The 14563-nt window shown below is 40.3% G+C and overlaps 1 protein-coding gene across 2 annotated transcripts in view; it reads right to left on the bottom strand.

The window, feature by feature from the left end:
- Positions 1–2723: 2723 nt before the first annotated feature.
- The window catches only part of setd1ba (SET domain containing 1B, histone lysine methyltransferase a), a 143914-nt gene continuing 132074 nt past the window's right edge, over positions 2724–14563 (bottom strand). For both annotated transcript variants that reach the window (XM_041202537.1, XM_041202538.1), the window contains 3 exons: positions 10244–10363; positions 5852–5989; positions 2724–5099 (listed from right to left, as the gene is read on the bottom strand). In XM_041202537.1, coding sequence (XP_041058471.1) covers positions 4926–5099; positions 5852–5989; positions 10244–10363 — 432 coding nt within the window. In that variant the 3' untranslated portion in view covers positions 2724–4925. The remainder of the gene's footprint in view (positions 5100–5851; positions 5990–10243; positions 10364–14563) is intronic.

The following is a 14563-nucleotide window of genomic DNA, read 5'->3' as shown; positions in this document are numbered from 1 at the left end:
GGCTTCACTTGTCCCAAGGACAGGCAGACGCTCCAAAGGCTCCCCCACTGCTAGTAAAATATCAGCAGAAACAGGTAGAAAATGGGCATGGTGCCACCACCATGGCACACCATTTTACAGCCTGCCAGTCACAGGGACCCTAAAATTCCGCCCAACACCACAAATGAGAGAGCCTTAAAATGAAAGGAAACATAAAGAGGATACTGTGAAGCATAACAATAAAAACATACAAAAAGCCACACAACAGCACAGAGCAAGCAAACACATCAGAAAGAAATAGAAGCAAAACACACCCAAATCAAACTACATAAGGACAAACATCTAACACTTCCCAACTAGAAAAAATGTTTGCATTTATATAACCTAATTTACCACAATGAACACTGGTAATATAATAAAGGGTACGTGTTGATGTATTTTCTGTCTGTCACGTTAAACTTCTTAATTTCACACCTCCCTGTCATGCTTTTTTTTTGGCAAATTTATTCTAGCCAAATTCTTTGGTTGATTTTCTCATGCAAATTTCTTCCATCAGTTTTTTTAAAAAGAAAACAAGAATGCATAAAGATATTTTCCCAACAACAAAAGTGACCTTGTTAATGAACAAGTCTCTCTATCTTTAGCCTATGATTTTAAACTAACCTCAACAACCATACCTTAAAAAATAAATGAAGCCAGATGTTTCATTCTGGGTTTTGATTTGTAGCCTGAAGAACAATTAAACACTAATTGACCTCATCCTACACAGTCCCATTATCGAACAATTAAATTGCGATTGGCTCTATCAACTTAACATTTCAATGTTTTGACCTTAAAGGGGAACAATTTGATTTTAGTAGAAAGGTAATACATTTGAATTACACGATATGTCTGCACTTCTAGCATACAATCTGATTTATCATAAGCAAAGCTGTGGCTGATCAATTAGTATATATTTAAAAATGTAGAGATGTGTCCATTATAATTTAAAGTGTCAGTCATTTGTCATGTAATCTGATCTGCCAAAAAACAATCATACTATAAGTGATCTGCGACTTCTAGACCAAATCTCATAATATTAATTCCCCAATGTAGAAAAATGTGGAAGTTATATTTTTAATAGTAGAATCATTTGTATTGTGCATTATATACAACATGAAACTTTTTGGGTTGTAATACCTGCCTAAATTTAAAAAAAAAGGAATGGCCAGTTTAAGAGGTTTGGCTTGGTTTGAATGTGCAAATTTTTTTTAATTACAACTACTTTGAATTGTTTGAGATAATTTAAAATGAAGAGTGCATCATAAGGTCAGAAGTGGGGATTTTCGCTGATGATTGGACAATGTTCAACACCATTTGCAACTCCTCAGAAACATGTCCAAATGCAGAAAGACCTGAACAATATCCAGGCTTGGACTGGCAAGTGGCAAGTAACATTCACACCATACAAGTGTCAGGCAATGACCATCTCCAACAACAGAGAATCTAACCATTGCCCCTTGACATTCAATGGCATTACCATCACTGAATCCCCCACTATCAACATCCTGGGGGTTACCATTGAACAGAAACTGAACTGGACTAGCCATATAAATAATGTGGCTACAAGAGCAGGTCAGAAGCTAGGAATTCTGCAGCAAATGACTCATCTTCTGACTCCCCAAAACCTGTCCACCATCTACAAGGCACAAGTCAGGAGTGTGATGGAATACTCTCCACTTGCCTGGAAGAGTGCAGGTCCAACAACACTCAAGAAGCTTGACACCATCCAGGACAAAGCAGCCTGCTTGATTGGCACCCCAACCACAAACATTCACTCCCTCCAGCACCCATGCACAGTGGCAGCAAGTATGTACCATCTACAAGATGCACTTCAGGAATTCACCAAGGCTCCTTAAGGCAGCACCTTCCAAACCCATGACTACTACCATTTAGAAGGATAAGGGCAGCAGATGGGTGGGAACCAAGCCATACACCATCCTGACTTGGAAATATATTGCAATTCCTTCAATAATGCTGGGTCAAAATCCTGGAACTTGCTACACCACATGGACTGCAGCTGTTCAAGAAGGCAGCTCACCATCACCTTCTCAAGGGCAATTAAGGGTGGGCAATAAATGCTGGCCTAGCCAGCGAAGCCCACATCCTGTAAATGAATTTTAAAAAAGCTTGGTATGTGCAATATTATCAAAGAATTGAAATTCGGTGTTTTGCCATCTACTGGTGAGATTTGAAGAGGCTCACAGGAAGCAATTTACAAATTACTTCTTCTAAGATAGGCTGCTTCTATTTTAATTCTAAAATTCACATACTGAAGCTCTCAAGTTTCTCTGTCTCTGCTTGTGGTGTGTCAGCTAAAGCATCAAAATAATCCTTGTAAAATGTTCTGGAAATCCTTTTTATTGGCATCACATGGAGTCCACCCTGAAATCTTATAAAGGTACAAATATTCCGCTGATTTTCCCAGTTGCTTAACTTGCTCAACCTATATTGTTGATTTAATTAATGAATAATCTTTGTACATTTTCAGTCATTTAAATCTGCAATATAGTACAAAAGTTTTTCTAACTGTAGCAGAGACAGAGAAACTTCTTCTGTTTGTTATACAAGGAAACAGCAAACAGCTCAAGTGTTTAACCTGGTAATTAAAATAAATCTCTTAACCTGAGCCTAGAGAACGCCACAAATATATGTACAACTCTTGAAATTACTTTTTCAGAATAAATGACAACATCCAGTTTATCTGTAAGAAAAGGTCAGTATATTTATGGATTGCTTTATAAAAGGTACTATCATACATTGTTACATAGTAATGAATTCACAAAAATATGAAGAAATATTTACAAGTAAAACACAACCACAGAACAGTTTCACTTTCATCAAAATGAGACACTTAACACCAGTTTCTATTTGCACAAAACAAAAACACTCAAATTCATTTGATTCCATCTGGAAATTTGCAAGCACAAAATAATCCCTACATCACCAAAGCAGAAACTGTAATAAAACAAAACCCTAGAGCTAACAGGTGTATTTCTTGTTCTTTCAAAACTTTTTACACCTTGACCCCTCTGAATTTCACTGGGTCCCCTACACCCCACTTCCCTGAAGAGAAAAAAACCCAAACACTTTTAGGTTTAACCCTTTCACACACCTCTTCCTAGCTACAACCAGTCACAAGACAGCTTGTTCCCAGCAAAGTGATGAAGGAATTGTATTCGGCCAAGTGTTAAAGACTGATAAAAGTGACAAGATAGCTACAGAAACATCATAGGTTTATGAATAAATATATTTTTATGAGTAATGATTTCAATGAGAAATTATAATTTATTTGTGCCAGAATGATTAAATACAGTGATGATCAGAGAGCTACTGTACATAACGTTGGTTTACGAGGATATATTGTCCAGGGAACAATCAAATAAAATCTGGTAACCTGGTATCTATGAGTGAAAGGGTTAAAATAACAGCATCTGTACAATATTAGGAAAAAACAAGCAAAATGAGCTAGTTTTAAAATAATAACCCTTTATTAGGTACCGAGTGTCCCTTACAGTGTTTTTGAGAAAAAAATTACAGTGGATATTAAGGAGGAACTAAAAAACTTTGATATCCAGTTTATGCTTGGCTAACACACATATAAGGGATGCCATTTTTTTCTAATTTCTGTACACTCCTTTCTTCCTCCAAATAAATACAATTTGCACAGCAGGTATCAGAGATGAAAAAGTCTGACCTTTTATCATTTTCACTGTATTCCTTAATGCTTCCAATAAATCTAGGTAATTGATAGAGGTAATATTTATACAGAATTTACATGATACAAAGCTTGACACAAGCTGAAAAAATTGCTACCAGCTCATTGTTAAACATTTTTTTTAAATTTGCCTCCTCTAGACAGAGTTGTATTTCAACAACCCAAATTACAATATTCACTTTCTTAATAAATTATTTACAAGCTTTTGAAGTACAAAGGAACCAGCAAAATTCTTTTTATTTGAAAGAATATGTTTCTACAAGAAACAATGTTCAGAGAGGAGAAACCCGGGTGCGCTATGTACAAGATGAAAATTGAGCTCAAAAAACTTTTTTTAATGTTTACATGTTTGAAATGATCCCTGAAAACTTCACAAAAATTATAAATGAAATTTGTTGTGAAAATTCTGTCAGAGGTTAGAAAGTTTTTTTGTGTTTTTTTTTTCCTGTAGATAGAAATTATTTTGTACAATATAAACAACAGGAAGAGAGCTCTCTTGGTTAGGGATATCCACTAGAGCACAAAAAACCCTGGAATTTTATACAGAGAAGGTGATTACCAATAGTCACGTGCAAGTCTGAAAGCGAATAGTGCACAAAGCCTCCATAGGCCAAACCCTAGTGCATTAGCACAAAAATAAAAATTTGCTAAGCCAGCATATCTATAATTTGCAAAAAAAAAATTGTTAAAATTAAAATATGTAAAGGAAAATAAGGGAAATAAAGCATTTTAAAAAAGCACCAAACTTAGGCTAAACATACAGGATGCTATTGCTGAGGCCATAAATTCCCATCAACTACTTTAATTATTTGCGTAGAAATGTCTCTTCATCTGCAAACCATAAACTTTTTCAAGTATTCAATGGCCATTTCTTCGCATTTTCTCTTTTTTAATGTATAAAAGAACTCAAAAGAAAAAGTAGCAGCATTCACTTAGGCGGAAGGAAGAGTGGGGACCCTGCTCCACTGCATGGGACCTGGGAGGAAGAACTAGTACTGTACTAGTTTACTGTGACATGAAGTGGTAAACACCTTTCTTTCCAGAGGAAGAGCACCTGAATCCTAAATGCAGTCCCAACACTTATGTGCGTTTTAGCCTTAGGTTCAGCAGAAGTGCGAATTGTTGGTTTGGCAAGTGCAACCACATCTAGGTTACCGCTCTCAAATGGAGCATCTCAGACCAGACCCTTTCAATTGAGGGTTCCTCTACAGTGTTCTGCACCACACAGACATGGAATTTTCACATCTTCAATGGGGAATTTGTAGTCATATGTGATCTCCTCGTTCACATTTATCTGCTGTTTGGAGTAAATCACTATCTTCTTTTGCGACTCCACTGTGATAACTTTAGCGTAGCAATTCGGCTGTTTATAGAGAAAAGGAATTCAGGGTTAGGAAGGAGAGCACAGTAGTTTTGTGACCAAGTTTGTTTCTAGGATTTCTTCTTAGGCCAAGATTGTCTGAAGACACCTTCAGTTTTAGCAGATATTTCTTTAGTCCCAACACTATTTTCTCAACATGAAGAGAACATCCATCAATAATTTCCAAAAATCATTGCTGTGTCAAACATTCAAGTCTAAATGTAAATTCAGTTTATACCAGATACGTTGTGCAAGCCTCTGGCTTGGTTAAAATTTAAACTGAAGTTCAGAGTTTAAGGAGCAGTTTTGTTGTGTGGCATTCGAGTAAATATAAGGTTCTGGTTCACAGAAGGTAACTTCCAATTAGATCTCAGCAGCTTAGACCTGTGAATTGCATTTCTGTAGATTACAAGAAATGCAACTACTTGTGTAGCTTCTATTACAGCAACAAATGTAAAGTTGTGCCAATCTATTGCTATCTCAAAAAAACCTGCATCTGATAACATTCATTGTAAAATCAGCAAATCAAAAGTTTGGCAGCTGCTGCCTTGTCTGCTGAGTATTTCCAGTACTTTATGTTTATATTTCAAAGTTTGGCAGGATTTACTATTAGAAAATTAGTGATCATTTGATACAGTTTCTAGATTATAATGTATAAACATTCAAGTCAAATTAATACTAGTTCCTGTTATGTATTAAATCTTACATGTTAAAATTTTAACAGTTGAATACTTTTTATAAATATAAGTACTTACATTGCAGCTATGATTGATAAATCTAGCAAAATTGCCACACTTTGTGGCATCAATAATGGAATCATGGTCTACCCTGAACATGTAGCTACTTCCAATTCCCTCATCCTCATATCGCTTTTCTCGCATGTCTGCGATAACCTGAAGGGAAATAAAATCAGACATAGGTAAAAAAAAAGGGATGAGGTCCTAAAAGCAGAATATAGGGAGTTAGGAAGTAAGTTGAAAAGTAGGACCTCAAAGGTAGTGATCTCAGGATTATTACTAGTGCCACGTGCTAGTCATAGTAGAAATAGCAGGATATATCGGATGAATATGTGGCTGAAGAGATGGTGTGAGGGGGAGGGTTTCAGATTCCTGGGACATTGGGACCGGTTCTGGGGGAGGTGGGAACAGTACAAACTGGACGGGTTACACCTGGGCAGGACCGGGACTGATGTCCTAGGGGGAATAATTGCTAGAGTGGTTGGGGAGGGTTTAAACTAAAATGGCAGGGGAATGGGAACCTATGCAAGGAGTCAGGAAGGGAAATCAAGGATAAGAACAAAAGACAGAAGAGGGAAAAAGAAAAGTGATAGGCAGAGAAATCAAGGGCAAGAATCAAACAGGGCCTCTTTGAAAAATAGTGGGAACGGGACAAGTAATGTTAAAAAGACAAGCCTTAAGGCTTTGTGCCTTAACGCGGGATTCGCAATAAAGTGAATGAATTAAGACCATAAGACATAGGAGCAGAAATTAGGCCATTCGGCCCATCGAGTCTGCTCCGCCATTCAATCATGGCTGATAAGTTTCTCAACCCCATTCTCCCGCCTTCTCCCCGTAACCTTTGATCCCCTTACCAATCAAGAACCTATCTATCTCGGTCTTAAATACATTCAATGACCTGGCCCCCACAGCCTTCTGTGGCAATGAATTCCATAGATTCACCACTCTCTGGCTAAAGAAGTTTCTCCTCATCTCTGTTCTAAAAGGTCTTCCCTTTACTCTGACGCTGTGCCCTCGGGTCCTAGTCTCTACTAATGGAAACATCTTCCCCACGTCCACTCTATCCAGGCCCTTCAGTATTCTGTAAGTTTCAATCAGATCCCCCCCTCATCCTTCTAAACTCCATCAAGTAGAGACCCAGAGTCCTCAAATATTCCTCATATGTTAAGCCTTTCATTCCTGGGATCATTCTTGTGAACCTCCTCTGGACCCTCTCCAGGGCCAGAACATCCTTCCTGAGATACGGGGCCCAAAATTGCTCACAATATTCTAAATTAACCTTGCAAATAGATGTAGACAGGTATGATATAGTCGGGATTACGGAGACGTGGCTGCAGGGTGACCAGGGATGGGAACTGAACATCCAGGGGTATTCAGTATTTCAGAAGGACAGACAAGAAGGAAAAGGCGGTGGAGTTGCATTGCTGGATCAGCCCTCTACCATTCATGCTGGCATTCTTCTGAAGCGACCGAAGTAACTATCCCATTTCTTCTCTCCCAACCTGTCAACAGCTTTTCATTCACTTGAACACAACATCCTCCTTCAACCCCTCTCCACCATCATCCACCTAGGTGGTTCTTCCCTTGTCTGGTTCCATTCCTAGCTATGCAGTTGTAGCCAAAAAATCACCTGCAATGGCTCCCTTCCGATTCCTGCTTTGTTAGCTCTGGAGCCCCGAGGTATCTATTCCCAGCCCCTCCTATTTCTTATCTACATGCTGTTTTGCTAACCCCATCTGAAAACACAATGCCAGGTTTCATAGGTATGCTGACAACATCTACTTCACCACCGCTTCTCCTGAAACCCTCCACTGTCTCTGATTTTTCATGCTGTTCATTCACGATAAAGTACTGGATGAGCAGAAATCTCCTACAACTAAATATCAAGAACAAAAGCATTGTCTTTGTTCGTAGCCACTGATGCCATCCCACTCCCTGGCTACTGCCTGAGAATCAAGTAGACTGTTTGCAGCCTTGGTGTCCATTTTTTAAAAATTCATTCATGGAATGTGAGTCATGAGCAAGGCCAGCATTTGTTGCCCATCCCTAATTGCCCTTGAGAAGGTAATAGGTGAGCTGCCTGCTTGAATTGCTGCAGTCCATGTGGTGTAGTTAAAGCCACAGTGATGTTAGGGACAGAGTTCCAAGATTTTGACCCAGTGATAGTGAAGAAATGGCAGTATCGTTCCAAGTCAGGATAATATAGCTTGGAGGGAAACTTGCAAGTGGTGATGTTCCCATGCCCCTTTAGGTGGTAGAGGTCACGGGTTTGGAAGGTGTTGTCGAAGGAGCTTTGCAAGTTACTGCAGTGCATCTTGTATATGGTACATACTGCTGCCATATTGCCAGTGATGGAAGGAGTGAATGTTTGAAGTGGTGAATGGGGTGCTGATCAAGCAGGCTCTTTTGTCCTGGATGGTGTTGATCTTCTTGAGTGTTATAGTGTTTATTGAAGCTGCACACATCCAGGCAAGTGGAGAGTATTACACCATGTTCCTGACTTATGCCTTGTAGGGAAAGATTTTGGAGAGTCAGGAAGTGAGTTACTGCAGAATTCAAAGCCTCTGAACTGCTTTTGTAGCTGCAGTTTTTATTAGGTAGGTTAAGTTTCTGGTCAATGATAAACCCCAAAATGTTGATGCTAGGGGATTCATCAATGGGAATGCTATTGGACATCATGGGGAGATTAGTTAGATTCTCTCTTGTTAGAGATGGCCTGATACTTGAGTGGCATGAACGTTGCTTGCAACTTATCAACCCAAACCTGAATATTGTCTAGGTCTTGACGCATGCAAGCATGGACTACTATCTGAGGGCGTTGTGAATGAACACTATGCAAGCATAATCAAACATTCCTACTTCTGACCTTATGGTGGAAGGGAAGTCATTGATGAAGCAGCTGAAGATGGTTGGGTCTAGAACACTACCTTGAGCAACTCCTGCAGTGATGTCCTGAGGTTGAGATGATTAGCCTCCAACCACCACAACCATCTTCTTTTGTGTTAGGTATGACTCCATCCAATGGCTAGCGCCCCCCCCCGCTCCCCGTTTCCCATCGACTTAAATTTTGCTAGCGCTCCTTGACAAATGCTGCCTTGATGTTGAGGGCAGTCACTCTCACCTCACCTCTTGAATTCAGCTCTTTTGTCCACGTTTGAATCAGGACCCGTAATGAGATCTGGAGCCAAGTGGTCGTGGTGGAACCCAAACTGAGTATCAGTGAGCTGGTTATTGCTGAATAAGTGCTGTTTAATACACTTCTATCAGGTCCCCTCTCAACCTTTGCTGCTCTAAGGAAAACAACCCCAGCCTATCCAATCTTCCTAATAGCTCAGACCCTCCAGCCCAGGCAGCATCTTGGTAAATCTCCTCTGCATCCTTTCCAGTATATCACATCCTTCCAGATTGTGGTGACCAGAAATGCACACAGTACTCCAGTTGTAGCCTAACCAGCGTTTTATACAGTTCCAGCATAACCTCCCTGCTCTTGTATTCTATGTCTCTGCTAATAAAGGCAAGTATCCCATATGCCTTCTTAACCACCAGGGACCTATGGATATGCGCACTATGTTCCCTCTGATCTTCAATACTTTTCAGGGTCCTACCATTCATTGTTTAATCCCTTGCCTTGTTAGCCCTCCCCAAGGGCATTACCTCACACTTTTCTGGATTGAACTCCATTTGCTGCTCTACCCACCTGACCAGTCCATTGATATCCTTCTGCAATTTACGGCTATCCTCCTCACTATTTACCACCCTACCAATTTTCGTGTCATCCTTTCCTCCCCATCTTCCGCCCTCCATAAGCCTGAACTCGTCCAAAACTTTACTACCCATACCAAATCCTGTTCACCCGTCATTCCTTTGCTTGCTGATCTATATTGACTCCCAGTCTGACAACATCTCAATTTTAAAATTCTCATCCTTGTTAGCAAATCCTTCTATAACCTAATCCTCCTCTGTAAACTCTTCCAGACTTGCAACCCTCTGCCATCTCTGTGCTTCTCAAATTCTGGCTTGCATATATCCCGATCTTAATCGCGCCATTGGTGAAATGTGCTTTAAGCTGCCTGGGCCCTAAGCTCTGTAATTTCTCCCTAAGCCTCACCCTCTCTACCTACTATACCTCCTTTAAGACAATACTCATAATCTATCTCTTTGACCAAACTTCAGGTCATTTATTCTAACATCTCCTTATGTGGCTTGGTGCCAAATTTTGTTTGATAATGCTCCTGTGAAGCACCTTGGGATATCGTACCATGTTAAAAGTTCCAAACATGCAAGTTGTTGTTAACAGTCTCAAGCATGGCTAGAAGCAACCCTGGTATTACAAGTTACAGAGGGGCAAACCAAACATCTTTTTTTATAGCTAGGGGATAAATATATAATGGGAAACAAACTGGTCCTTACCTGTCTGATATTTTGTCCAACATATTCAATGACCATCTCATCTGCTGCAATGGGTTCCATGGCAAAAAGCCCCCATTCATGGATATGACTCTTGGCAAATCTCAACTTCTTCCTTCGGAACTGTAAGTGACAAGTTGCAATGAAAACAGGTTTCTGAAAATAAACTCATCTTGAAAAGAAAAAAGCCTTTTGTAAGCAATAACTAAAACATGGACATGCACAAAACAGTAATATTCTTTGCAATCCATATCTTACGTGTTATGACCCTTGACCAAAGCCCCAAGTTTTTGGTAAGATTTGGTTAGGGACCCATAACATTTTGTTTAAAGTCGACAAAGTCTGAGATTCAAGACGCTTACTAAGAGAATAAAGCCACAAGATTCCACAGGTTTAGAACAAACAAAAATAAACTTTATTATACAAGATCAGGAAGATAAAATAGTTTACAATATCTGTCTTATACTCTTTTAACATTCAGGGTTGATATGAGGTACATGTGAATTAACAGGCAAACTGTGGTTGAAAACACCACACTGCACACTAAATGACAAATGCAACCAAGACAGAGTCCATGGATTTCTCAACCCACCCAAACATCAGTAAACACTAAGTTAACCAATCTCACTGAAACTCTTGTCTCTCTCACAAGGGATTCCATCTTCACCATCAAAGATCTAACTTGGAAATTCTCTCCAAAAGTCACTCCAACTTGGGTGGCATCAACAACAGCCTATCACGCAGATTTTCAATCTCATCTCCCGAGATTCCACTTCCCTGGATTCCCAAATATGCACTCGAGTACCAACTCACAAGCATAACTTCAGATCTTCGGCTGCACTGAACTAAACACTACTGCTCAAAAGGAGACCGTTGCCCAATGACCCACAGAACGGAGTCACCAAACTTTGACTGCCTTCTTGGATCTTCAGGACTTCCTCTAGCCCTCTTAGATTACCAGGGCTTCCCCTGAGCCCTCTTCACTTACAGTCTGTTAACTGCAGCCCTTTTCCTACTTGTTAACTTAACTGGGACCTCTTCCTGTTCCTGTCTTGGACTCTTCTTTTTGGGTCTCCCCTTGTCCCCTCGCCCTTTCGGACCTCTCACTGGGAAACTGGTTTTCAATGGTGCGCCACTTCAGGTCAATTGACCCAGGTTTTCGCAACATTTTTCTTCATGTACGGCCAGGCTGTGCCAGTCCCCGGCCCAAAGAAATTTAAGATGCAGATCAGCACAGGTGTAGCCCACTCCTGGTCTGCACATGTGCAGCCTGCTCCTGGTCTGCGCACGTGCAGCCCGCTCCCGGCCTGTGCAGGCATGGAAACTTCAAGATCTCTCAGGATTTGGAGTTCCTGACCCCTGCTCTTGACCTTACTAAGTTGACTTTCATAATATGCTTCAAAATTGTACACAATTAGATAGGGAACAGCAGCATAGTGATCATGTTACTGGACCAGTAATCCAGTGGCCTGGACTAATGATTCAGAGGTATGAGTTCAACTCCCTCCATGGCAGCTTTGGAATTTAAATTCAATTAGTAAATAAGCCTGGGATAAAAAGTGAGTATCAGTAACGGTGACCACCTATCGGATTGGTATAAAAACCCATTTGGTTCACTAATGTCCTTTAGAGATGGAAATCTGTCATCCTTACCCAGTCTGGCCTATATGTTACTCCAGACACACAATAATGTGACTGATTTTTAACTTTTCCCCTGAAATAGCCTAGCAGACCACTCAGTGAAGGATGATTAGGCATGGGTAGTAAATGTGGAATTGTGGTGGTACCGCCCACATAGAATCATAGACTGGTTACAGCACAGAAGGAGGCCACTCAGCCTGTCATGTCCATGCCAACTCTCTGAAAGAGCAACTCACCTAGTGCCACTCCCTTGCCTTTTCCCCATAGCTCTTCATGTTTTTCTCTTCAGATAAATATCCAATTCTCTTTTGAAGGCCTTGATGAATCTGCCTCCACCACACTCTTGAGCAGCGCATTCCAGATCCTAACCACTTGCTGAGTAAAAAAGTTTTCCTAATGTTACTATTGCTTCTTTCGTCAAATCATCTAAAATGGTGCCCTCTGATTCTGGATCCTTCCACCAAAGGGTACAATGTCTCCCTAGCTACTCTGTCCAGACCTCTCCTGAGTTGAGCACCTCAATCAAATCTCCTCTTAATTTTGTCTTCTCCAAGGAGAACAACTCCAGTTTCCCCAACCTATACAACAGCTGAAGTTCCTCCTTCCTGGAACCATTCTCGTGAATCTTTTCTGCACTCTCTCTAATGCCTTCACAGTTTTCCCAAAGTGTGGTGTCCAGAACTGGACACAATACTCCAGCTGACTCCAAACCAGTGTTTTTAATCAGGTTTATCATAACCTTTTAGTTTTGTACTCTATGCCCCTATTTGTAAAAGTCAAATTCCTGTATGCCTTATTAGTCACTTTTTCAACCTGCTCCACTGACTTCAATGATTTGTGCATTTATACCCCAGGTCCCTCTGCTCTTGAGCTCCTTTTAGAATTGTATCCTTTTTAAAATATCGTCGGTCCTTGTTCTTCCTGAACCACTTCACATTTCTTGGCTTTAAATTTCATCTACCACTTGTTTGCCCATTCCACCAACCTGTCTATATCTTTTTGAAGTTTAACACCATCTTACTCACTGTTCAGAACGCTTCCAAGTTTTGTGTCATCTGCAAATTTTGAAATTGTATCCTGTACACTCAAGTCTAGGTTATTAATATACATCAAGAAAAGTAGGGGCCCTAACGTCGCATGCTGGGGAACCCCCACTATATACATTCCTCTAGTCTGAAAACACCATTCACCACTATTCTCCGTTTCCTGTCATTCGGCCGTTTTGGTATATATGCTGTTACTATCCCTTTTATTCCGTGAACTCTAACTTTGCTGATAAGCCTGTTAAGTGGCACTTTATCAAATGCCTTTTGAAAGTCCATGTACACCACATCAATTGCATTAGCTGCCTACCTCTTTTCAGACTCTTTCTTTGCTTTTCTTATTTGTTTTTTCACTTCCCCTCTGAACCTTCTATATTGATCCCGGTTTTCAATTGTGTTATCCACCTGACATGTGTCACATGCATCCTTTTTCTGATTCATTTTAATTTCTTTCTTTCATCATCCAAGGAGCTCTGGATTTCTTTGCCCTACCTTTCCCCCATATAAGAATGTACCTTGACTGTTCCTGAACAATCTCCTCTTTATAGGTAGCCCATTGTTCTGTTACAGTTTTGCCTGCTCATCTTTGATTCTGATTTATCTAGGCCAGATCTATACCTACCCTCATTGAAGTTGGCCCTTCACCAAGTACTAATTTTTACTCTAGATTGCTCCTTGTCCTTTTCTATAGCCAACCTAAACTTTATGATGCTGTGATTGTTCATTTGTTTTCACCACTGCCTTAGTGGGGTCATTAACATTGTTTTGCTTCTTCTCTAGCTTTCTTCAAACCTCCCTCAGTCCACGTCTCAATGTTATCCACCTACCCAATTTTTCTTCTTCCTCTTCTGTTTTTACCCTCAATTTCTCTTTCAATTGTTGTCAGGACAATGTCTGAACTTGGCTATCTTTCTGTCTCTAACTGTACTTAGCAACCATTTTGATTCCTCAGCTTCTAATCTTGATCTAACCCACTCACTTATCTTTCTGTCCATCCAGGTGATTCTGGCCAGCTCACTATCACTATCCCCTAAATTTTCCCCTACTGACACTTGATCCAATTGACCCCACCTCATTCCCCAGAACCAGATATGCAATACCTCATTCCTTGTTGGACTGGAAACATATTGATGTAGAAAATTCTCCTGAACACACCCTAGAAACTCTTTCACCTCTCTGCCCATTACACTATTACCATCCCAGTCTATGTTAAGATAATTAAAATTCTCCATTATAACTACTCTTTAATTCTCATATAGACCAAATAATGCATGGTTTGACTTTTTAAAAATGCATTTCTTTTTCGTACTACACAAATCCACATTTTGTTTCCAACCTAGACTAGGAATAAGGAACAATCAAAAGCTGCCATCCTGACTCAGCTGGAGGTAGTGGAGAGCTAAACCACATACAGTAGGTAGATCCCAGATGTGATCCCCAATTTGTACTGAGTTAGCCAATATGAGCCAGGGCAGTGGGAGTGGAAGCAGTCTTCTTGGTTTAGAATATGGAAAACTGCACATCAAGCTCAGCTGTAATTTCTTGGGGTTAAATAGCCTGTTGACACTCGCCGTCCAGGTTCACACATTAAAAATGGCTATTGGGGCAAGGGACCAGGGAGAGTCCAGCACCATTACCC

Source organism: Carcharodon carcharias, chromosome 13 (genome assembly GCF_017639515.1).
Source record: "Carcharodon carcharias isolate sCarCar2 chromosome 13, sCarCar2.pri, whole genome shotgun sequence".
Classification (NCBI taxonomy): Eukaryota; Metazoa; Chordata; class Chondrichthyes; order Lamniformes; family Lamnidae; genus Carcharodon; species Carcharodon carcharias.
The sequence above is the reverse complement of the archived record's forward strand: the minus strand, read 5'-3'. Positions and strand labels throughout refer to the sequence as shown.